Genomic DNA, 24780 nt, shown 5'->3' on the forward strand with positions numbered 1-24780 from the left:
TAACGTATTAAGTATACATACTGTAAGTTATAGCACAAAATGAAGAGAGAATGTCTTTAATTGTGATCCTAAATATTCAAAAAATTTGATTTGATACAAGATATACAGAAAAAGGATAATAATAGTTCCTGCTAAAGAGTAACTCCATTCATGCTCACGACCTAGTCACCTAGCTAAACCATATTCAAGACATTGATATATGATCATTTTGGGGTGGTTCATCTCTAGACTATACTGATTGACACAACTCACTACCCACCCCTGTAAACATTTTTTATTTTATTTATTTTTATAATCTTACGTTCAAGGCAGGGTTCTCCGTTTCATAGCACACTGCTGCATCAGTCAAATGATTCAATGAAACTCAACAGTTCTGTTAATTCGTATTAAAGTCCGTTATATCCAGCAATTCATACTAGAATATAAGGAAAGAAACTAATGCCACCAACTAGCAGAGTAATCTGTACAGTTATTACAACCATTGTGATATTCTATACTACATGTCATCATTTGTGTCCACACCTTTCCCATCATCACTACCCCTATCATCTGTACTGTCATTACAGTCATCCATATTCTCTACTCTATGATTCAAAAATTTCCACTCACCAGGGACTGTCACGTCCATCCAGCTTAGGCCATCGCTGCCAATAGCTCCCAGATCTTCCACCCAATCTCCCATGTTGGCATCGATAGCTTCTAAGCATATAGGATCGAGTGTACCTCTCGTATAAATGGCTTTACTTGCTTCAGAACGCCTGCTTCCAATAAACAAAAAACGAGATAGAACAAATAAATAAAAAGGAAAAGAGTTGAGGCTGATGAAGAATGGGAACAGTTAAGGGCTCACAAACGTTACCAATTAGCCAGTGGAATTTCAAAATTCTTCCTTATTATCCAAAGCAAAATAATAATTTATTTTGCTCACACATATAAATTTGTAAACGTGTAATACTAAGTTTAAGGAATATTTCACAAAATTGTTGAACTGGGTCAGCCAAATTGACTTAATCTGGGTTAATGGGAACTGGGAAGAATTTGAATCCATTAAATCACCTACTAGAAAATAATATATATAAAATGCACTTGTTTTTTGTTAATTAAAAGATAAAAGATGCTACTTAGCTACAGTCACGACACTAAATAATTCCTCTGTAAAAGAAAAAAAAAACAAAACAAAAAAAAACATGACTAGGGCAACTAGATTACACTATGCAAAACAGTTTGCAAAAAAGTAGGCATTCTGATTCCGGAACTAGCAAGTCAACAGCTTCTAGAAATTATATTTAATATTTATTCAATGAGGGCGTAAGAAAACTCTGTTATGATTCGCAAACAAGAACACAAGTGTTTTGTGTCAATAATGTCAACTTCCAAAAGTCTAGACAGAAGAAAAGTCAATAAATACATATTTGCTTTCACTTAAAAATCCATCTAGCTATATTAGGATAATAATCATGAAACTAGCATCTAGCTATATAATTAATTATGAAACTAATAATCATGTCTAAATTCTTTACAAAAATGCACAACACCTTTCAACTTCTGCACTCCTTAGTCTTAAATTTTTACCATTGGTGTCCAACATAGCAAAGTTTTATAGAATAACGGCCTTATAAGTCATATATTGTCAGCAACATAAAGTAACATGCTACTTTTCATATACTGCTGCATAGCACTGAACAATGCCTTAACATAATCTTATCATGGACTGGGAAGGAACCAAAACTCACACAGCCCATCAAGGGCTCAATGGACAGATGCACTTTTTTCACCAAATGGAGGAAACTCTCTTCTTCTTCTTTTTTTTCTTTTAATAACAGAATGTATTCCTTGACCAAAATACATATGGAAACTTTGAGAGAGAGCACAGGGAAAGCTTCTTGGGCATTGGCTTGCTAATTAAAAATGAGGGACAATGCAGGAATGGGCATCCCCTCTTCCATGACCTTTTATGAAGGTGACTACATCAATGACCGAGACCGAGAGGCCCACAACCCTCATTTTCCTTAAATGCATTCATTATAGTCTCCGTCCGGAAGTGCCTCACTCTCACATTTATCTATCAAGTCTCTGATATGTTAATCTAGCATCCTATACAGTACCACCTTCTCTTAGGAACAACTACTTCCTTCAGGCTCATAGCAACGAGTCCCACAGTCCCACTCAACACCTAGCAAAGATTCTAAGACCCAAACTAATTATCTTAAGCTAGATTGCCCTTAGGAACATATGGCCTTGATAGAGGAAACTAAAGCAAATTCGAGTTTATCCCAACTAAACATACACATTTCCATTCAATTAATTTTGGAATTCTTGTACTCACAAAATAGCATGTCTCCCCCAAAGTCATATTTTCATGCTTAAATATGAAAATATATCCTTATCCAATGAAACAGAAGACTAGCTAGTCCCAGGATACATTTTGACTGCGTTCATTATCCTTCCTCAAGAGCTTCAGAGTGCATCACAAGGACTTTTAATTGAAAGGAAGAAAAGAAGATAACTGACACGATAACTCTGGCAGTTATTCTAGGATAAATTAACATAGGTCTATTTTCATTGGAATTTATCCCTGAACTACAGGAGTATACAGCGAGGACCTACGTGCCACTAAGATTTACTCTATCTTGTGCAACCTTGGCGTAAAAAATACATAAACATATTTAAAGAAACGCGCTAGTAGAGATAAGAGAGTAACTCCTGGCTATGACATATCTTATGACTATCAAAAGAAGTTACTGAGGATGGAAAAACTTACCTATGTTGAAGGTGCAAGTTAAAATGAACAAATGCAAGGTGGTTGAACCTTTGTTGCTCCAATCGGTTCTTTTTCTTCAAACACATACGTTCAAACATGGTCCTACTCCGCTTATATCGAATAATGCTGCAAGTTTGACTTAGTATCCTGACAGCTAATCGTTGGAGATCGGGATAATCTGCTGCATACAGTGACCACCAAGTAGCTGCAGAACAACACAAATAGTTTAATGCTTACACTGTACCGAAAAAGAATCTGGAAACTTGGAAACAATGAAAATCATTTTGACCTGGGGCCAATGATTCTCGACAACGTAATGCGACAGGTCGACCAAAATCCCCTACAGCTTCCTCGTAGAAATTTATATTGCTAGTAATCACAACTTGAGCTGTTAAGTTAGGCTCTAAGGTTTCAATACAGTCCAGCAATCCCTTCTGGATGACTTTGTTAGTAGAAAAGCTAGGGTTATAAAATATAGATGGGTTGAGATAGTATGCAGCTGCATGAAGGGGACTATGAAGCTCCTCTTGCCAAATGTGATCAATAATCTCCAGATATGGCATGTAGTCAGATTCCTTATTGTCAAACGACACAATTATACTTTTCTTTGCTTTTTCCATTGCATCATACACATAGCCAACAGATGGCTTCTCCTCGCAGTCCATAAGCTGAAAAACAGAAAGTAGGGGCTTAGTCACCTTCAGAATCTGATCACCCAGTGACCAGAAAAGTTGGTCCGCAATAATCTCTGCCAGCTCAAGTCCAGCCTTTTGCTTAGAGAAGGTTGAATGCATCCAAGCAGCACTGGCAAATATCTTTTCGAGCCGGTGCTTCAAAGCTACCATATTCTGTAGTGTCAGGAAGGTGGAAGCAAATCTTGTGGTTGCGAGCTGGACTATGTCTCTTCCACCTGTTTTCCTCCTCACTAGATTAAGCATCCAAGCACTGTTGTATATAAATTGAGTAATCTTTTTTGCCTTTGCCAAGACCTCTTTAACTTCATTCATTTTTCCAATTTCCTCAAGCATTAATTCAATACCATATCCACCACACGTACTACAGAAAAAGGTTTTATATTTCTCCATTAGAAGTTTTCTCGCAGCTTTACAACTGGCTGAAGCATCTGTGACAAAATTGACAATCCTCTTATGCCCAACTTCTTGAACAACGCAGTCAAATAAATTAAGAAGTGCATCTGGACATTCTGAAATGTCTGATGCATCTGCAGATTTGAGGAACAGAGTGCCTTTAGGACAGTATACAAAGAAGCTTATAACTGAATTACCAGTTTTATCCACCCACCTATCAACCATGACAGAACACCCAGTCACATCCCAAGATTTTCTGAGTTCCTCTTCATATTCTTCTGCATCCTGAACGCTTTTGCTCAACAGGTTTCCCCTCAAAGCATGATAAGAAGGCATCTTATAGCCAGGTCCTGCAGCAGCAATGGCATCAGCCATCTGTTGATAAAAATGCGAATTCGCAGCAGTGAATGGTATACCGGATTCATACATAAACCTTGCAACAGCCAAATCAGCTTGGGCTATGCTCTCTTGAGAAGCAAAACTCTGATGTAAAGGCTGAGCAACAATAGTTGTTGCAGCAGGGAAAGAACGTTTTTTGTGCTTCTTCATTTGATTTGAAATGCATTCCATAGCCTCTTTTTCCCTTCTCCTTCGCTGGCCTCGTGTGCAAACGGTCTTTTGAGTTCTCATTCCATCTTCATTTTCTCCTCCTTCCCTATACTGCAAGTAGGGTGCGGAATCCTTGCTATTACTTAATCCTTTCTGCTTTTTAAGCTTCTCCAGTACTTTAAAACCAAGATGTTGTTGAATCTGCACTTTAACTTCTTCAGGTACCTCCTCACACGGAGCTACATTCCCCCTTTCCCCAGCCAAATGCTGTTTTAGTCTGGAAATTCCGCCCCCAAGCATTACTTTATGGCAGTATTTGCACTTAATCTTCTGGCGACCTCCATTCACCATAATACCATGAGCCCAGCCAGGATCGGATGCACGGGGAGGCACTGAAACCTGATGATTAGCACATGGTAGAAAAAATGTAAAAATTAGAACACAAAGACACATGTATACAATTAAAGAAGAATTGATTAGTGTCCTTGGCCATACTATGAGATAATAAGATGAAAATCCTAGGTCTCTAAGCTCTGATATTAAATGGGAATGCAAAACATAGCTCACTTGAGTATCCTTGTACTGCATATCTGGGGAAGTGTCAGAAAGCTCCTGAGCAGTGTTTTCAAAGGCATGCCTTCGCGCGTCGGCGAGCGCGTCGGAGAGAGGCGGCAGGAAATCGCCTGAGGCGGTCGGCTGTTTCACGAGTTGCACGTTTAGCGCGGGGAAGGCGTGAGGAGGCGTTGCAAGGCGTGGCCAGGCGGAGTGAGGCGGAGCAAGGCGCGCCAGATCTGGACACTTCTGAACCGGAAGAAATTTTGCGACTCTGCAAATTGGCTGCGACTCTGCGAGGAAGACGACTCGCGTGCTTTTTCTTTTTTTTCATTTTTTTATTCAGGTTCATTGTATTAGAACGACGTCATTTCGATTGCAGTTTAATGAAACGACGTCGTTTCACTCGGGATGTTTTAAGGAAAAAAAGGTAAGTTTCTGTTTTTTTTTTTTCTTAACTTTATTGTAACAAACTTAAGAGGCAAGAAGAATTAATATTTTTCTTGCCTTTTCCAACTCCAGCGGGTGGTAGCTTTATTCTACTTAACTTTTTTTTTTCTTTTTTTTTTTCCTAAATTAATATATTAAGACATGTACTTATATATATATATATATATATATATATATATATATATATAAGTATAATAACAACCATGTAAGAAAGTTTTTAAGCAGGTGAAAAAAAGTGTGCTGCAACTTTGAAAAAATTTCAGCTTGAAAGAAGCAAGAAAAATGAAATGCTTAGAAAGATTGGGGAAAGTACATAAGAAGGGGCTCAAAGTATGGAAACTTCATTGGATGAAGAATATGGAATCTCCAGTACTAGAAGTGTTGCAGTTGATGAGGCTCTTAGAGATTTGTCACTTTAGAAGCTCGACAAAGTGCATTAAATTCAGCATACAAACAAGAAGAAAGAAAGGAAGTTTGTCGAAAGATTGGTCATTTTTTCTTCTCTAGAGCACTCCCATTTAATATTGTAAATGATCCATTTTGGCTACCTATGGTGGAAGGGATTACCACCTATGATGTAGGATTTAAGCCTCCATCAATGCATGAGCTGAGGACTTGGATCCTTAAGGAAGAATTTGAATGCATCACGTAGGGAAATATTGTTAGATGGCGACACTGAAGATACACTCGCCTCCATGAAAGCGAAAGCGTTAGTGGATCTTGAATTTTTTTGTAAGTTCAGTGTAGATGAGGAGAATAGGCTTGCTAACTTATTTTGGAGAGACTCTACTTCACTTTTGGATTATGTTGCCTCTAGAAACATCCTCATATTCAACAGCACATACAAAACCAGTATGTATGACAAGCCTCTAGTGTTATTTGTTGGTTCAAACAACCACCGGGCGAGTGTTGGTTGTGCATTATTACTTGACGAGACCTTTGGAACATAAAAGTAGTTATTGGAGATATTCATATCCTCCATGAAAGGCAAGAAGCCTACATCAATATTGACGGGTGGGGATGAAGCGATGCGCACAAAGCAATTGAGTATGTGTTGCCCATGTCCAATCATAGGTTGTGCTCATGGCACGTGATAAGGAATGCACAGAATAACTTAAAAGATGAAGAATTGGTACGATCATTTCAAGCATATCTTTAGGAACCAATTACAGTAAATGAGTTTGAAAAGAAATTGGAGTTTTTGAAGGACAGAGTTACTACACATGAATAAAAGGAATGGATGCAAATAATGTATGCAAAATGAGATGCGTGATCGAAATCACGCCTTAGACCCAAGTTTTTTGGTGGTATGTGCACTACTCAATGCATAGAGTATATGAACAAGTTTGTAAAAGATTACTTGAAGAAAGGCGTTAAGTTGTTTGAATCCATTCCAGCAATTGATAGGGACATAGAACGCATGAGAAATATCTCAGGGAAGGATGATTTTGACCAAAACAGTCAAAGAAAATGCTTACAACAACACTAAAAAGTCTTGAGCAACATACTTCCCAAATTTACACTCATAGGTGCTTTTTATTGGTATGTAACGCAATTAATGCTTCGTCAGCACTCATTCATGAAAAAATAATTCATAATTTCGGAGGACGGTGTATGTTTTAGCGAAATATGGTAAACTGCAAAATAATTGGAGTTATGTGTACCTTGGTGGGAAAGATGTTCAAATAGAGTGCAACTATCAAAAATATGAAAGCGAAGGCATCCCATGTTGTCATTTGTTTTATGTGATGAAATAGGAGCATGTTATGGAAATTCCCTCGTCACTCATAATGAAGTGATGGACAAAAACTGCCCGAATGGACATTGGATATGCATTTATGTCAGAAAGTGGTAGCAAGGAGATTGTACAAATTGTGAGATACGGAAGTTTAAGTTGTATTGCCAACAAAGTGTGTTTGTATGCATCAAAGAGCACAACTGGGTATAATATTATTCATAAATTTTTCTTATTAAAATAAATGAATATTCAAAAGTTTATACCTTACTACTTCAAGGCTTACGCCTAGCATAACGCGACAAAAACACCTTGCATCAATGCTTCGCCTTTCAAAACATTACTCATGAGTATCCACAATTAACTGTTAATACTGTGAATTAGAGTCACCATTATACAAAATCATGGTTAGCAATGAAACAAAAATTACATTACACCAAAATTAGGTTTAAAAACTTAATCATATATTAAAGCCTATATATTATAAATCTAATATGGAGTATATGAATTAAATTTTAAAAAAGATCAAAACCCACACTGCTATTTTTGAGCCATGCTTTGACCAAAGCAACATGGCTCGGGGCAAAATCATGTTCGTAATTTCATACAAGGGTAAAAGTTTAACATTTCTTAGCTTTTCTATTTTGAGCTCAAAGAGACTAGATCATAAGATGTTTGAGTTAAAATTAAAAAAGGGCTTAACTTAACAAGAATAAGCATAATCAATCCACCATTATGAATGTTTATATGTTATATGTTTGTGGCTAAATTCATTCCAAACCATGAGATGCAAAATGTTCCCTTCAACTTTTCCCACTGATGATTTGCCCCCTAAATTTGTACCTGACAATGCTTGGCTTTTGACATATCAGAAGTCATTCCTTCTCAACAATGACGTGGGCTCCTTGAAAAACAACTCATGTTTCCTTTCTTATTATTTTTTTTCCCTTTCTTTCAATGCTTTTAACCAAGCATTATGGTTGGTTTTACTGAAGCCTCCGCCCATGCAAACCTCCGACCAATTTTGGGGCCCAGGACCCTGGATTGAATTCATTATGTGCTTTTAATTTTTGGTTTTTGATTTGCAGCCAGAGCAGAAATTTGATTGGCTGATTTGAATACTAGATTTCGACGAAGTGGGGGAGGAGAAAGACAAAGAAATGAAGACTAGTAAAGTCACCATTGAAACCTCAAATCCCTGCCTTCGCTCACCTCAGATTTAGAGGGTAGAAAGTCGCCGATCTCTACTGTTTTCGACGTGGAGAGAGAGAGAGAGAGAGAGAGAGAGAGAAGAAGAAGAAGAAGAAGAAGAAAAAAAGAAATTTGGTGGGCTTCTTGCTCGTCCTTGTCGGTTCAATGGCGAGGTTGGTGATGAGGGTGGATTTGGAATAGGGGTGGCAGTGGGTGACTGCGTGGGCAGTGGCTTTGTAGCGTCAGGTTGGGGAAGCTACATTTAAAACCAGCCAAAAAGTTAGGTTAAAAGACTTAAGGGAAAAAAGAAAAAGAAAAAAAGAAACACATGTTTGTTTTTTAGACAATGGGGGAACATTTAATATCCTTAATTTTAAAAAAAGGGATAGGGGTCAATTGAAAATTAAGGAACAAATCACCAATTTAGCCTTGAGAAAAATAAAATGTAGTAATGAAAAACAAAATCAAGGCAAAATATGATAACCAAGAATGTATATTATTAGCTTTTTAATCAAATCCTTATAGCATCTCTAACAACCTCTTCAACCTCAATCATTAAAACTACAACCATTTTCTCTCTTTTCAAGACTGGTAAGTTGACTCTGGCTCTTCAAACATTTAACTTTACTTTGGAAAAACAAAACCTACCTTGAAAACGTTAAAAACATGCATTTTTTATTTTCATATAATAAATACATATACATTTTTCACATGTTTTCATATTTTTCATTATTTTCCATGATATTATATTAATTGAATTGAAAAGTTTGTTGGAGCAAAAATTATTCAAGTAGCAAATAAGACTTTTCAAATTGCCATGTAGGTCAACAAACTTCAATTTGACAAGTTATATTTGCTTCTAGTGTTGGAAATGCTCTTACTATAATATACAAATTGTAAGAGCATCCACAATGATGCTCTCTATTTCTTAGCTAAAATTTAGCTAAAAATATAATAAAGCTATTTTAGGAGCTCTTTAAAAAATTTCAACTCCAACAATACTCTATAATTTGGAGAGTCATAAATACTATAACTCTTTTTTGATTGGTCCATTTCTATTAAAAAATAAAATAAAAAATAGTTAGCATTAAATAAAGATTTGAAATACTCATTAAATAAAGCAGCATTAAATTATAGGGAGTCACTAGGAGTCCTTTCTCTCTCCTTAGATTCTCTTAGAGGACTCCCTATTTTAAGAGATGGATAGGGAGGGTTAGAGTTGCATTCTTACGATTCCTCCCTAAAATTTGTTTAAAAATATAATTTCAAAAGCCCATTATGAATGCTCTAATAATTGACTTAAGAATGAATAACATTATTAAGATTTCTTTCAATTCAAGTTTTATTTTTATCCAACTTGCCCCACATTTCACGTAACTTCCATCCCCCTTCTGACCTGACACACATAAAGTGTGAGAAATTTGTACTGCGAAACTTTATGCTTCCGCGGATCTCCCTCCAAGGTCTGGACATCCGGATTGTTCTTGAAATCCTAGGATACCCATTCACCTGAAAAGGATTCACCTGAAAAGGGAAGAAATCCTAGGGCATTGTTTCCTAATCGCCAGATTAATCTAACGGCTAGAGATACAAAACTGTTCAGATAAAAAAACTAAATAAAAACCGCAATGATTAATTGCACATAGAAAACATAAACTGGCGTCAGTGGTGGAGCATAGAAAGTTGCTCCCACCATATCCAATAAACATACCTTTTTATTCATCTCTCTCTCTCTGCATATCAGTTTTACCTATCTGGGTAGTTTTTTTAATCTGCAAAAAGAGCTCTCCATCTTCTTGTTCTTCTCCTTCAGCATTTTCCCATTTCCCCAAAGCAACCAGAGGTTAGACAGAGAGTCTGAGAAATTAAGAGGTGCTCTGAGTCAGTTGAAAATTAAATACCCAGAAAAAAGAGAGAGGTAAAAAAACCACATTTACTTTGTAAAAGCTTTCTTCGTCTTCTAGCTTATTTTTTCTTCTAGGTACTTGTTGTAGAAAAACGAAAGGAAGAGACAAAGGGTGTGAATAGTTTAGTGATGCCGCCAAAAAATTCTCGAATGGCTGATGCCTGTAGGGCAATGAAGCCTTTTGGCATTTCCGAAGGTCAGACAAAGGCAGCGGTCAAAGAGCTTCTGAAAGTCTATGCAAACAGCTGGGAGTTTATTATTGATGAAAATTACAGACTTTTGCTGGACTTTGTTCTGGAGCAGAAGCCAGAGGAGGAAAAGGTTTGTTTTTACCTTCTTTTTTACTTTCTTCATGTTTTAATAAGATTTTGCTTTTTAATTTTTTGAACCATTGGATTAATAATTCTGACCACAATATTTTGACTTCTATGGTCCAAAAAATCTGCTTGTTTATTCAATGCTTTTCAAGATTTTGTTTTTATTTATTTTTCATCTATTATATGTGTCATAGAAGAGAAATATTGGAATATCTATTTAAATATTTTTTTTTTTTTTTTTTTGGGTGATACTTACTGGGCATCCTTATTTTCCCTTTAAAATGGAAAAGGAGCTTTGATCTATGATTCAAAGGTGAGCATTTCTTGCTGTATTATGTATAATAATATTCTCTCTATGCCCTATATTTCTGTTTACTATTATTACAAATTATTGGGGGGTTGTTTGTTCTATGTCTTCTCTCATCAACCACGCAGAGAGCATAATGGTTTTTTTTTTTAATATGATGAAACTGAAGTTTAAGTGTTTTAGCATTTCATATATTTTCGTGCCAGGGAGTTAGATTGAAGAAAAAAGAAGCTCCATCTTATGATAAAACTGAAGTTGTTGAACTTCCAACCAAGAGATATTGCACAAGGCAACAGAAAAAACAGGCATTGTCTCCTTTGGAACACTCCACATCTTGCCTTGAAAAGTCTCCATTAAAAAGGGCACGTCAGAGTAATGAGGATAATCTATTTTCTGATTCGGAAGAATCTGAAGACTCTCAACCACTAGTAAGAAGAAGTCGCCGAAGACACCAGGAAAGAGAGGTTTTGGACTCTGGGAATAACTTCGATCCTCTGTGTAATCGCAACACGCAACTGGAAGAAAGTCTCAATCTGATAGGTGAAGATAGTTCTTCAGATTTTGATGAAGACGGCTTGAAGTTGTTGGAAGTGGAATCGGTGAATACGGACAACAAAGATAATGTTTTTGATTTGCCACATTTTGTAGCTGCATCATCTACTCCAAAGGGTGACCTGGAAATGTCTATGATTTGCCACTCTTCTCCACAGTCTGATTTCTGTCCTCCACATTTTGATGAAGCTCTAGAAATGGTGGAAGAGACACACATAAAATCATGTAGGGTTGAAGAATGCTTTGTGGAAACAGGAACTGATTCCATCTTTGATGAAAGTACTGCACCAGATGTTCTTGCCAGTAAATATGATCATCCAAGTTTTCAAAATGAATTAATTTTAAGTAAAAATCTTATCAAGGTTATACCCCATATACCCAAACATATAGCTTTTGGTTGTTATGATGGTCTTCAATGCTTAATTGGTTTTGCAAGAAAGGATATTGAGAACATCTTTGGTGAAACTGCAAAGAGATTAAAGGTGATCCAAGGCCGTAGATCTTCAAAATTATGCAAGGTGGAGGCTGCTTATAACTACCATTCCTCACTTGGAGTCATTAAATCCTTTTTTTATATTGATGACATAACTAGAGGTGAAGAAAGAGTGAAAGTTTCCTTGGAGAATGGAAGAAATGCTGAAGATCTGCCAATCTTTTTTTACATCCCCAATAATTTAGTTTATAAGAACGCCTATGTGAAATTTTCTCTTGCTCGTATATCTCATGGGGGTTGCTGTTCACATTGTTTTGGGGATTGTTTGACATCACCAATACCTTGCCTCTGTGCGGCTGAAACTGGGGGTCAGTTTGCATACACTCCAGGAGGATTCGTCACGGAGAAGTTTCTGGAAGAATGTATATCCTTGAAGCGGGAACGTAAACAAGACCACTACTTGTATTGTAGAAACTGCCCACTTCAAAGGTCTAAGAATAAGAAGAGTTCCGTGCCGTGCAAAGGCCATTTGTTACAGAACTTTATTAAGGAATGCTGGTCTAAATGCTGGTGTAACAAGAAATGTGGAAACCGGATTGTTCAGCAAAGCATCACTGTGAAGTTGCAGGTTAGTTTGTCCTCTGTGAATTTCAAGGCCCTAGGTAATAATAACCAGATGGTTATAAATTCTAAAGGCGTCTAAGTGGTTTAATCCATGTTGCAGGTGTTTTTGACACCTGAAGGGAAAGGGTGGGGTCTTCGAACGCTGGAGGACTTGCCAGCAGGGGCTTTTGTTTGTGAGTATGTTGGAGAGATATTAACCAACACAGAACTACATGAGCGAAATGTGGGAAGTCCTGGTAACAAGAATACATGCTACCAAGTTCTACTAGATGCAGGCTGGGGTTCGAAGGGTGTCTTGAAAGATGAAGAGGTACTTTGCTTGGACGCTACCGTTTATGGAAATGTTGCGAGATTTATCAATCACAGGTGTAAACTCCGTACTCTTATATTCCTCAGCCACTTCCTCCAACTGAGTGCTTATAATATTTATTAGATTTGTATTTCTAGACAAAGGTGATATTACATAAGAATTATATTATTCTCTTCTATATAAATTTCAAGGTTATCTCTGACCAAAAAGTAGCTCAAGGTTATTACTTTTGTTGTATTGTTTGTCTTGCTTTTCAAGTTTTCCTCTCAGGGTCTTGGATTAATCACAAGCAGTTGTAAGTTTTGGATTTGTCGGCTAGTATGAAACAATATTCTTATTCTTCTATCGTTGAAAATATTTCTGCCTCTTAGAGAATTTATATCTACTTACCCTATTATGAAAGAAGTAATTTAAGACTAATATAAGTTGCATACGCATTTATATCTGATCGCAAGAAGAAAATCTGATGCGCTTGGTTGCTTAACAACGATGTGTTAGTTTCATGTTGTATCAGGTATCTATATTCAGTTTTAGTAATATGAAGGATTTATTGAATATTTCACACTTTTGATAGGTAAGCCATTTATCTACTTATTCAAACAAAGAAACTTTTAGATTACAAAAATTCTAGGTTTAGGGGTTTGGTCTTTATAGAAGTATCTACTTGATGCCACCTACAAGCATCTGTGGTGTGAACATGAGCTCATCTCTGCCACTCTGCCTCTCCAAACTCCCCAGTTTCTTTGTTCAGGATTTAAGGTTAATCACAGATTGCATGCGAACTTAAAAGTTACGTAATTGTCCGCTGAGTTTGCATCTGCAGTAGACCTGTAAATTTAACTTTATACGTTAAGCTATTATCATTTGCAATAAACTTAATGAACAGTTATTAACGAGAATCATTTAAAGTAAGTGATGAAACAGTATTCTTTTTCTGCTGTCATTAAAAAAAATATTCTGCCTCTTCTAGGTTTATATGTACTTACCCTATAATGCAAGAAGTAATTATAGCCTTATATAGGTTGTATCTTAACATCATAGGAAGGGAACGTGTTGCACTTATTCCTCACGTTTTTTGAACATTTCAAACTGTTGAATAGGATGCTCTGTTGATAGGTTATACCATTTATCTACCCCTCAAACAAAGAAATTTTCAGATTGCATCAATTCTAGGTTTAGCGGTTTAGCCTTCGTATAGAAGTATTTTCTTGTCAATTGTCTAATTATTTGACTGTATTCTTTTACATGGTTTGCAGTTTCTTTATACTCAAATTAATTCAGCTGACCTTGTCTGCCTAAAATAACTCATTTGGTTTCATGACTCCCCCTGTTAACATCTTAGGGGTGAACACGAACTCATCTCCGCTACTCTGCCTATCAAAACTCCCCAATTTCTTTGTTCATTATTTAAGGTTAATCTTAGATTGCATGCATACGTCAAAGTTAAGTTATTGCCACACGCAATAAACTTAACGAACAGTTATTATACGATCACTGATGAGCATCATTCCATTTCTGTATGCTTTATAAATTCTATATTAAGAGCCATGTTTCTTATTGAAGCTGTCTCAATGTCATTCTGTGCCGGAATGGTTTGTGTTCTTCGATATCTTGATTGATGGGAGCAGGCTAATTTGCATCTCTCCTTGAATACTTTATTTTTGTTGCTAAAATCTTCTACTGAAACGTTTTACATTTATTGGTCAGATGTTCTGATGCTACCTTGGTAGAGATCCCTGTGGAAGTGGAAACCCCAGATCATCACTACTATCATGTATGATTTTTCAGCATTCAATGATCTCATCCCTTCGATCTTCTTTGTACTACTAGTCGAACCAATTCTTCATACAAGTAAATATGATTTCTTTTATTTATTTCATGAAGATTGCCCTTTTCACAACAAGGAAGGTTGATGCCATGGAGGAGCTGACTTGGGTAAGAGGGGGATTCGCCAGTATATGATATGTTATTAACGTGTGTTTGGCATCATCATCCAACTTTCAAATGCCTATGCCGTTTTTCAGGACTATGGCATCGACTTTAATGACTCTGATCATGATAGTGGCCACCCCATGAAGCCCTTCCATTGTCTCTGTGGAAGCCCGTTCTGTCGCGATCGTAGTGATATGAAGGGTGATGTGCGCCTACTCACTTACGTCCGACGGCGACGTAGAGTGCAGCTTCAAGCATGATGCTCTTCATGTTTCTAACATAGATGGGATGCTTTTTTTAAAATTAAATTTCTAATTTTGAAATCAGTTCTGCTGTGCTGTCTAATTGGTAAAATCACTCAAGCAGAATCTCCAATTTTTGCAAACATAAATTTTTCATTCCTAATCTCAGTGGATTTGGTCAAAAATGGCAAAATTCAGGTCTGACAGGGTTTATCTCTAGTTTATTTATATTAATTATTCTTCCAAAACCTATCAGGTGCCCTTTTTGTATATATTTGTTACACGCCTCATGCATAAAATTCTGTTCTTTGCTCAAGCATGAATTAATCCTGTATATAGCCCTTGGCACGGTCAAAGGTGACCAGAGGAGTACACAATCCAGTTCCACAGCCCAATTAAGGAAGCCAATGGAAGCACAAAGAAAACAGAAAATACAAGCCCATCTAACACAAACGAGGCTAACCAAGACCCACCACCCAAAAAAAAAAAAAAAAAAAAAAAAGAAAAAAAAGATATTGTGATGGTTCGGTCCATTATTAAAAAAAAAAAAAAAAAAAAAAACAAGAGAAAAAAGATATTGTGATGGTTCGGTCCATTATTATGCAATTAGATCCATTGGGTTTGGACCTGATTCTATGAAAGTCCTTAGAGTTTTGACCTCATTCTATTTTAACACTTTAGTTTGGAGTTGATTTAGTTTCAACATCCCCAAGAATATATGCAGGGCAAGACACCCGGTACTATGAATTAGCGCATTATGAAATTGAAGCACCATTTGGATTTCAGATACAAAATATATGCAAGGCAAGGCTCATTGCATGTGGCCATTCACAACTAGCATGTACATACCAGCATCCAAAACAAGGTTACATGAAAACCATCTATATAATTTAGCTACAACTAAACTAGATGTGGTCCAAGGAATAGAACACCTAACTACAACTAATCTAAATTTCTTCATGGAACACACGCATCGTACACCAATGGCCATAGGCCAACAGATCTTCACTTCTCTATAGCTAGCGCCTTTTGTACAGAGCCTAGATTCGATTATTCGTTTTGGAGGTTGGCAAGGTAACTTCAAAGCAGATGAATAAGTCTTCTTTACAGACTTCATATTAGAATGAAGCTCGCTGTGTTCAACATAGAATCATGATACAATCAGCAATCATAACTTCATTTGAGGACCATATATATCTTATTTAAATACGAAAAAAAAGATTTCTCCCAAAAAGAAGTTCATTATACAATTGACGAGCAGTTAGCATACAGAAGAAATACATAAGAATGAAATTATGTAAATGCTAAATTGGTAAATTGCCAAGTCTCCTAGTATGCTTACATTTGTCATAGCTGCTCACGGATGTAAGCCATTGATTTCAACATGGAACCTAGTGTATCTCTGGACACTTGAAACTTGACCTCTGTTTCTCCAGAAGTTGTCTTTGTATCTTGAAGCTGAGAAACCACAATAATGTAGATATATTGAACACTAATGATGATAAAATAATAATAATTTCATACAAAATTGGATTACTTTAGAATAATAATGAATGTTGAATACATAGGATTCCTATATTTGAATTTGCAGAGCCATGCATTTCATGCTGTGTTTCCAAGCATCCTTAGTTTACTCCCAAAATTTCTAGACAGAAGCATTCCAATCCGAACAAATAGCATGAAACACCCAACCCCTAGCATGAAACACCCAACCCCTAAACTCAGAGGAAACCGAAGCCCACAAGAATGGCCAAAAGTGAACTCTGTCCCACAAATGGTCTGTATCGTCCTCCTTGCATCTTAAAAAATCCTTCTAATCCTCTCCATCCATACCACCCACAATATTGTCTACGCAGCACAGCTTCGTATCACCATACCTCTTTTCCATCCTAAAAAACAGCTCATGAATGGGGAGGCACCCCACCATTCGTGTGCTTCTCTATTCATTAAAAACTATTATGCTTTGACGACAGAAAAAAGCTACAAGTTATATGGGACTTTGGTCCAATGACAATCTTTGGGGTGGTTTGGATGGAAAGGAATACAAGGATGTTTTGGGATATTGTCAGATGTGAACTGAGAAACTGCAGTTTCTTCTTTGGTTTTTCTATTTTTTTGGGCTGGTTGTGTTGCTATTTGTGGTTGTCTATTAGTATGTTTTTGTCTTATTTTGACCTCTGGTTCATTGTACTTCTATTTAAACCTTTCCATTACACATTTCTTCTGTTTAGTTTATTAAAGAAACCAAAATGATTTAGACAGATATCTAAATTATCTTCAAGGACTTAGAAAGTTTATAGTATATGTCCCTTGTCTCCTTATGATAATAATTAAAGAGTTTACAACAGACTTAGTTTGAGCACATTGTAAGTCCAGCATGAAACAGAAATTCCAGTCTAATAATAAAGGAAAAAAATTTGCCACGTTCCTTTGTTAAAGAATGGTATGTATGAGCATGCAATTTTAGTCATTGACTACAAATTACCTAATGCACAGTGCAACAGACTGTAAGCATTGCTGATTCATCAAAACATCATCATTCAACTACAGCAGGACAGAAGGCATTTTAAAAGTGAACAAATGAAAAGAGTAAGAATAGCAGTAATACTACTACTACTAATGGAAATTGTTATAGTAAATATTGTTTTGATGAGTTGCATGGTTGCACCTGCATAACCAATGCTACCTCTAAGGAACATCTGCACCTCACCCCTCTCAGTATGTTGTTCACAGCCCCAAAAAACACCCCAAGCTTAGTATTTCCTTCCCTCAATACCCTCTTGGTATAGCTTTTCACACTCTAAAGTCCACTTATTTCCCCAACATTTTGCCAACAGGAAATCCATATATCCATACCTTCAGGCTCCAGCCCAGATAATTCCTGCAGCTTACTTGTTGAACTTAACCCATAATCTCTTTTGAAAGATACTCAATAGTGCACTTTACCCCCATAACCTTTAAACAGGCCTATTAATCCAGAAATCTTCGGTTACAAACTCACTCAACCACCTATACTGACTATAGATAGCTCAATTCAACTTCCTGTCACAAGTCTAACTGTGATGCCAATCCAATTGCAAAAATTACAGTGAAACCCAAGAAATTTCATTGTAAATACCTTAACACAAGGGGACAAACTGTGATGCGAACGAGATTGAAACTTTGGGTTTGCATACCTTCAAATTAATGACAGCAACTCTGTTCGCTGGTGCAGAGAGCTGCTGACTGATATAGGCCATCGATCTTAACATAGGCTCAAGTGTAACTCTTGTTAGCCTAAATTGTACCTCTGTCTCGCCTGCAGGGTTCTTGCCATAATCTTGGAGCTACAATAGACGTAAAAGAATATTAGAACAGCAAGACAGCCATATCAACAGCAACTTAACCTTCTCCTTCTAAAAAAAATAAAATTATATATATATATATATATATTTAAATTTTTTCATCGGCCGGGGTGGAGACTACATGATAGGGGATAGCCTTTACAGTAAAGAGCTAGTACCAGGCTATAGACGTCAGTGGTCCAAATTCAGCTATTATGCTTGACTAAATTATTTTTAAATGTAAAACGAGAAGAATAATCATTTATTTTGTTCTTAAAGGGTTCAAATGGAAACTGCATGAATATTTAAATGGTTTCCAAAAGATGCTAAATCACCTCTGAACTAAAGTCACATTAGGTTAAAGAGAAGTCCTCACCTAAGTAACTTAAGTTGAGGGAAAAGTGAGGACAATGGATTCAATGATTGGATATGCAACTGTTGATAATCAATAACACAAGGGGAAAAATTGTGCCTCGCGTATCACTCAACTTAAATCACTCAGGTTGAGGAACAAGCCAGGACAATGCAATGATTGGATTTGACACAATTCTTGAGATCAATAATTCATTGAAGTGAATCCAGCTTGTAAATGCATTGTGCCTCACTTATCCCTTAACTTAAATCGCTCATCACTTCTAATAATTAAGGTAGCATGAGTACTCTTAAGTGAAATTAAAGATAACTCAAACATACAGGACAGTAAAGTTGGAAAATTCTACACATATACAGAAGAGACATGCATACCTTCAAGTTGATAACGGCCACTTTCCCAGCTGATGTTGAATTCTTATTTTCTATGATCCATGCCATGGACTTGAAACAAGTAAGGACAACCTACATCAATAATAGAAACCATAATAAGTCAACCCTATATCTTTAGAGAAGGTATTCCAAAATAAAAAATCTAGAGATCTCAGGTATAATGGAAAGTTGGAAACACATAGCCACAAAAGAGGTATAAACAGAAACAAACGAAACAACTATAAACCTCCTTTAGATTCATACCGTGTTATCAGGGTGGGCACCATCAGGGTGAATAGAGACGGGGGCCATGCTGGGCTGATTCAAATCAGCAACAGGAACTCCTCCATCATTAAGATTAAAGCGATGTGGCAATGCTTCTTGCCAAGGCCACAACGAGGGGGCCATTTCGCCAAGAGGCAGTGGGGATTTCTTCATATTGTCTTCTTGTATATTTCCACTAGGCTGAGAACTAGGAGGTGTGACTTTAGCAACATTTTTCTTTACAACAGAAATCTTTTTCCCACCCTCTCGTAGAGCACTCATTGCTGCATTGTAAGTCTCCACAGCAATTGCCCCTTCCTCTGCATATTTAATGGCTTCCCGACATAAATTGTTAAAGCGCATGTTTAGTGTTTCAATACCTTGGTTCTCTGAACTCTGTTCATCTAGTCCAACCCCAGATTTGGCATTTCTTGTCCATCGCTTCAATATGTAATGTGGTGGAAGGGTGAGAACATTTGTCACCGTGAAGACAGTCAAAATATGTCTACAGAGGATACCCGAATATTCAAACATCTGACAGCTGCAGCTTGCTTTCATCTCGGAGACATTTAATGTGACTATATAAGCCTTGTCATCATGTTCATATTTTGCAACCCTGTATTTACTAACCAGTCCATCACCCTCAATTTTATTGGCAGTATAAACAAAAGTTTCTACCAATTCCTCTTGAAACTTTGCGAAAACCTTTTTGGTATACAGGTTAGCTGCCTGTTGTTCCATTGGTGATGGTGTCTTCAGTACTGGTGTTGTGCACATTGTATCATAATCTGCTTCTATTTCTTTTTCTAATGAAAGTTCTAGAGCCCTTTCGTACTGCTTAAAAAACAGAGGTATACTTGTCTGTTGATTCACATAGCCATCAAAGAAAGAACTAACACCTTGGTTTGAGAAAATTGCAGCAAAGAAAGTACCACGAAAATAGACTGGGGCCCATTGCTTTCGAGCATTATACACTGCCTGCAGCCAGTCATTCCTCAGAAGATCATATCTCTCAAGAAGGGATGCCCATGATGATTCGAAATCCTCAATTGTCTCTGAAAAGTTGATGCAGCTATATAGCTCTCCGTATAAGGACGGATGAGCAAGATATGTATGAGCCAGTCGTTCTTGTCCTTCTCTTAAAATATGCCACTTGCATATGCAGTGCCGCGTTTGTGGAAACACATGAGCAACTGCTACTTGTATGGCTCTATCTTGGTCTGTAGTTATAGACACAGGAAGCTTATCATTCATGGCAGAAAGCCATGTCCTAAACAGCCAAGTAAAGGAAGACTCGGACTCATCTAGAAGTAATGCACAACCAAACAATACCATCTGACCATGATGATTTACACCAGTGAAAGGAGCAAATGGGACTTGGTACTGATTTGGTCGATACATTGTATCAAAAATTACAGCATCACCAAAGTAATTATAAGCTGTCCTAGATCTTGCATCAGTCCAAAAGACATTAGTCATTCGGTTCTCATCATCAAGTTGGATAGCATAATAGAAGCCAGGGTTTTCAGCCTGCATCTTCTTGAAATAGTTAAGAAGATTTTGAGCATCTCGTCCAAGTGTTCTCTTTCGGCTAGACGGCCTTATATAGTTAACAGGCCCAAGATTCCTTGCTGGGTGACTTGGTTCTACAGGGGAGACACTCCTACCTCCATGATTGGGTTCATAAGAGACATGATTACCCTCTGTGGCAAAGTAAACATCAGTAGTGGCATCCAAAGTCTCAGCTGCATTCTTTGTAGCACCAGCAAAGTGCCTACGGGGTCGAAGGTAATGGACCTTACTAGGACTTACCATAGAATGGTTGTGGTCCTCAACAAACTTTGTCGCAACCCAACTGTTTGCACCCTTTCTCTCTATACGTAGCATGGCATTGCAGCTTTCTACGTTCTTTCTTTTGAATACCTCTCTCGAACATGCAAAGTCCCATGTCACAATTGGTCCATCAGGCTTAGTACGACTGAACTGACCAACATGGGTGCTAAAACCTACATGCCTGGAATATGCATCATAAAGAGTCTTGGCAGCCTCCTCTGATTCGAATTCCATTCCCACATGTGGCTTAGTATTCCCATCATCCTGAATACTTATTTCCCTCCCTGTAAAATTTTGATTTACATTCTGCTTTTCACCTGGTTCAGTGTTTTCTTCCATGTGATGTTCCATGTTTTCCCCCTCAACATCTACCACCACTTCAGTGTCCATGACAGTTTTCTGAAAGATATGAACAACTATATCATTCCTTTTGGGCTGACTATGAAGAGTTCCTCATGGCTATCCCCACCAAAGCATCAATAAAACAAGCTGATTAAGTATACAAAAATATCTATGAACTAGAGCTAACTATTATATAAAAAGTTCAAACAAATAAAAAGAAAAAAGATTACCGAGATCCAAAAGCCAAGGTGTAAGTGGTTGTTCACCAATACCCTGCTCAGAAACACTCAATGGAAGGAGAAGAGCAAAAACCTTGCTGGAAATAACCAAACTTTAAGAAATATACTGATAAATACTTCATGTTGCGCAATCCAATTTTACGTTTCCACGTGTTTAACATGAATTCTTGCCAATGTACCATTTCTAACATGACATGATCATAACACAATTTGAGAAGGACTTGAGGTGCTGCATTGCATACCTTTGTATGATCTTAGAAGTGCCAAAATCTTTGTTTAATATTTTGTTTAAAAATTAAAAAATGTTCGGGTCGTTAGAGTAGTTCCTGATTTCTTTGGGTTACAGAAAAGAAAATTCAATAACAAAGGAAGAAAAAGAGAAAGCCATTCAGCATAATTCATTACTTTTTTTTGAAGTTTAAACTAATTCGTAACATTTGGAAACCACAAAACAGAGTACCACTTTTCTATTTCTTCTTTACCCAAAACTATGACAACTGCATAATTCCATCAGCATTCAAACCACTCACCATACAACCATCAAACAATATCCCAACCCATGTTTTCCATTTCCAAAATTAAAGTAACATTCACTTCTGTAATCAGTTCAAGAACTCAGAATGTTGCTAAAACCAAACAAAAGGCTTTCAACAAAATGGGATCAAATGGAGCAAAGAAATATGCATAAAAAGTAAAGCCTCACCTGGTTTCTTCAAGCCTCAATTTCCGATTGGGAATCCAAGTGCCATTGTGGTTTCAGTGTTCAGAGCATGTGTATTAGGGTTTGTCAATTTGGGGTTAAGTGAGAGTTTACGAGCATAGAGCTCCAATTTTTGTTCTGAAGGAGTCGCCGAGTGACTCAGTCTGAGTGCATATACCCCCAAACCCAAACCCAAACCCAGACCCAGAAAAGAGGCTGTCGTCTTCGTCTCTACCTTAATTTTCTTTTTTACTTTTTTTCGGTTGACATTTTCACGCTCCAAATTTTTCTTTTTTACTGTTTCGTAATTATTACGTGTACGTATGGTGCACGTGCAACTGAGTTGCCAACTTGGGGAGTCTGGATCTTCTGTTCTTATTTTCCTTACGCCCTCTTTGTATGCTTTCTCAAACATATATATCGATGATAATTACGTATTTATTCACGTGACGATTGTTAAAATGTAAATTGCCTAGCTAATTTCAGATTAGTTAGTAAGTTCTAAGTCAGTTTATATTTAATCTGTTCTAATCTTTGTGTTAGCTGAGTACCTTGAGCTTATATGCCAGGTGCAATGCTTGAGTCTGTTTTCAATGCCCAGCTGTTAGGACAGCTGTGTATTGTCATGTGTCATATTCACATTGGCTTACTATTACAAACCGTTAGATTTGAATCTACTGATGTAAGAGAACATGCTATAGTCATGAGGGAATATAAGCTCTGCTGCAATGTTCATGCAGGGGAAGCATTCTGTTAGAACAATCTAAGTTTCTATGCTCTCTCTCTCTCTCTCGGTACATTTCTTGCTCCCTTTGCAATCCAAATATTCAACAACGATATCGTAGTTTTTTCAATTTTTCCACGAATTTATCTAGGTGATATTTCGCAACACTCAAAGCTTGAACTTGGTTAATTTCTTGCCAAAACTATCGAAATTTCCCCAATATCTCGAGAGAATTTCATAAATTTTCGCGCAAATACGCTAACAACTTGACAACAATCTAACTCATTTGAAATTTCGAAAAAATTCGACATACCATTTAATGCTAACAGCAGCTTATCTACCTAGGGGGATGATTTTTTTGTGTCATTTCCTTATTTCTGTTAAATTTATCCACACCAATTATATGATTTTGTCTTACAAAATATTTCTCACAATTTCCCTTATATCTCTCACTACATAAAAAATACCTCTAGCTGAAGGTATTCGTAAAATACTTAAAACTCTTATTATTTCTCAGCGAGCATTATATGCAATCTTAGTCACATAAATCCACCATATAATTAAGTTTTATCAATTTCTTTGGTTAAATTGTTAGATAATTGTTTAAACAAGAATGTCTCTAGTTTTTGTTCAAAATCTCCACATTTAAAAAATAATAATTTTAATGGCTTTTCATCAATTTTAACAATATTGATGCATTCTTGATATTTTCATTGATATTTCCACATTTTTAGACTACCGATATTTTCCAAATTCCTGATATTTAATTACTTAATTAAACCTGAGAAGAAGAAGAAGAAGCAACAGACGGATGAAGAAGAGGAAGCAGCTACAGCTAAAATGAATTGTATGCAATGAGGGGTGAAGAGAATCTAGAATGGACAACTGAGATTTTTCTATAAAAAAATTTTGGACAGCTACAGCTACAGTCAATATACGATCAACACAATGAATAGCTGAGATTCAACAGTCAAAAGTCAACATAAATGGATGACTTGGATGAGTTGGGTAGGTGACTCAACAGTCAGCATTCCACATTCAACCGTCACTATCTAATCATCACTAATTCACCACATGGCACCTGATCACCCTTTAACAAATCTGGTCATGCCACATGGTGCAATGTTACTGCCTTGTCACTGCCGTGCAAGCACCAAATGGATGCTCCTGATTGCACCACGTGTCACTTCTTAATAAATTAATTATTATTTATATTTTCTAATACTTGAAAAATTCACTAAAAATAGCTCTGGACTCTAAAAAATTCTACTGACTCATAATCACATTTAGGGGTAGGCATCAATCTAGCCAATCCGATTAATCCGGCCAAACTGATTACATTGGTTTAGTTTGGTTTGGTTTTGACTAAAGAAAAAGTCAACTGTTTGAAAAACTGAATCGAACTGATTTGGTTTGGTTCAATTACGGTTTGGGAGTTTTGTAAACAGTCCTAAACCGAACCAGACTGATTAAAAATGAATTTATTATTTGTGTAATTTAATTTGCATGTGGCAAGGCTTGAATGGGTATTTAAAAAGTGTACCATGTAGCCTTTGGCACCTGATTGGACTCCAAACTAAAACTCATAGACTACTCTATTTGACCTCTCTCATTCCTTAATTTCCTAACCCTAGCTGCAACTCCCGCTCCTTCTCAAGCTCTCAC

At 36.8% G+C, this 24780-nt stretch overlaps 3 protein-coding genes across 8 annotated transcripts; 1 reads left to right on the forward strand and 2 right to left on the reverse strand.

Moving 5' to 3' along the window:
* Nucleotides 1-353: 353 nt before the first annotated feature.
* Nucleotides 354-5258, reverse strand: LOC117619870. Its single transcript, XM_034349925.1, has 4 exons — nt 4966-5258; nt 3051-4797; nt 2762-2966; nt 354-758 (listed from the first exon to the last, which is right to left on the reverse strand). The coding sequence occupies exons 1-4, from the start codon at nt 4984-4986 to the stop codon at nt 497-499; spliced, it is 2235 nt and encodes a 744-aa protein (XP_034205816.1). The 5' UTR covers nt 4987-5258; the 3' UTR covers nt 354-496.
* Nucleotides 5259-10005: 4747 nt separating this feature from the next.
* Nucleotides 10006-15168, forward strand: LOC117619852 (probable inactive histone-lysine N-methyltransferase SUVR1). Of its 2 annotated transcripts, XM_034349900.1 has the most exons (6): nt 10006-10553; nt 11063-12469; nt 12566-12831; nt 14483-14549; nt 14660-14710; nt 14800-15168. In XM_034349900.1, the coding sequence occupies exons 1-6, from the start codon at nt 10362-10364 to the stop codon at nt 14965-14967; spliced, it is 2151 nt and encodes a 716-aa protein (XP_034205791.1). In that variant the 5' UTR covers nt 10006-10361; the 3' UTR covers nt 14968-15168. The 2 variants fall into 2 exon arrangements, 1 of the variants encoding a protein (XP_034205791.1); XR_004584632.1 differs by lacking the exon at nt 14800-15168 and having other exon boundaries at nt 12566-12775; nt 14660-14716.
* Nucleotides 15169-15690: 522 nt separating this feature from the next.
* Nucleotides 15691-22651, reverse strand: LOC117619092 (protein FAR1-RELATED SEQUENCE 3-like). Of its 5 annotated transcripts, none has more exons than XM_034348919.1 (7): nt 22395-22609; nt 21683-21768; nt 19278-21569; nt 19017-19106; nt 18126-18275; nt 16292-16407; nt 15691-16082 (listed from the first exon to the last, which is right to left on the reverse strand). In XM_034348919.1, exons 3-6 carry the CDS (start codon nt 21498-21500, stop codon nt 16297-16299), a joined length of 2574 nt encoding a protein of 857 aa, XP_034204810.1. In that variant the 5' UTR covers nt 21501-21569; nt 21683-21768; nt 22395-22609; the 3' UTR covers nt 15691-16082; nt 16292-16296. The 5 variants fall into 5 exon arrangements, with proteins under 5 accessions (XP_034204810.1, XP_034204814.1, XP_034204813.1 ...); XM_034348923.1 differs by having other exon boundaries at nt 15724-16082; nt 19278-21509; XM_034348922.1 differs by lacking the exon at nt 21683-21768 and having other exon boundaries at nt 15724-16082; nt 19278-21509; nt 22395-22651.
* Nucleotides 22652-24780: the final 2129 nt, after the last annotated feature.

This window comes from Prunus dulcis, chromosome 2 (genome assembly GCF_902201215.1).
Source record: "Prunus dulcis chromosome 2, ALMONDv2, whole genome shotgun sequence".
NCBI lineage: Eukaryota > Viridiplantae > Streptophyta > Magnoliopsida > Rosales > Rosaceae > Prunus > Prunus dulcis.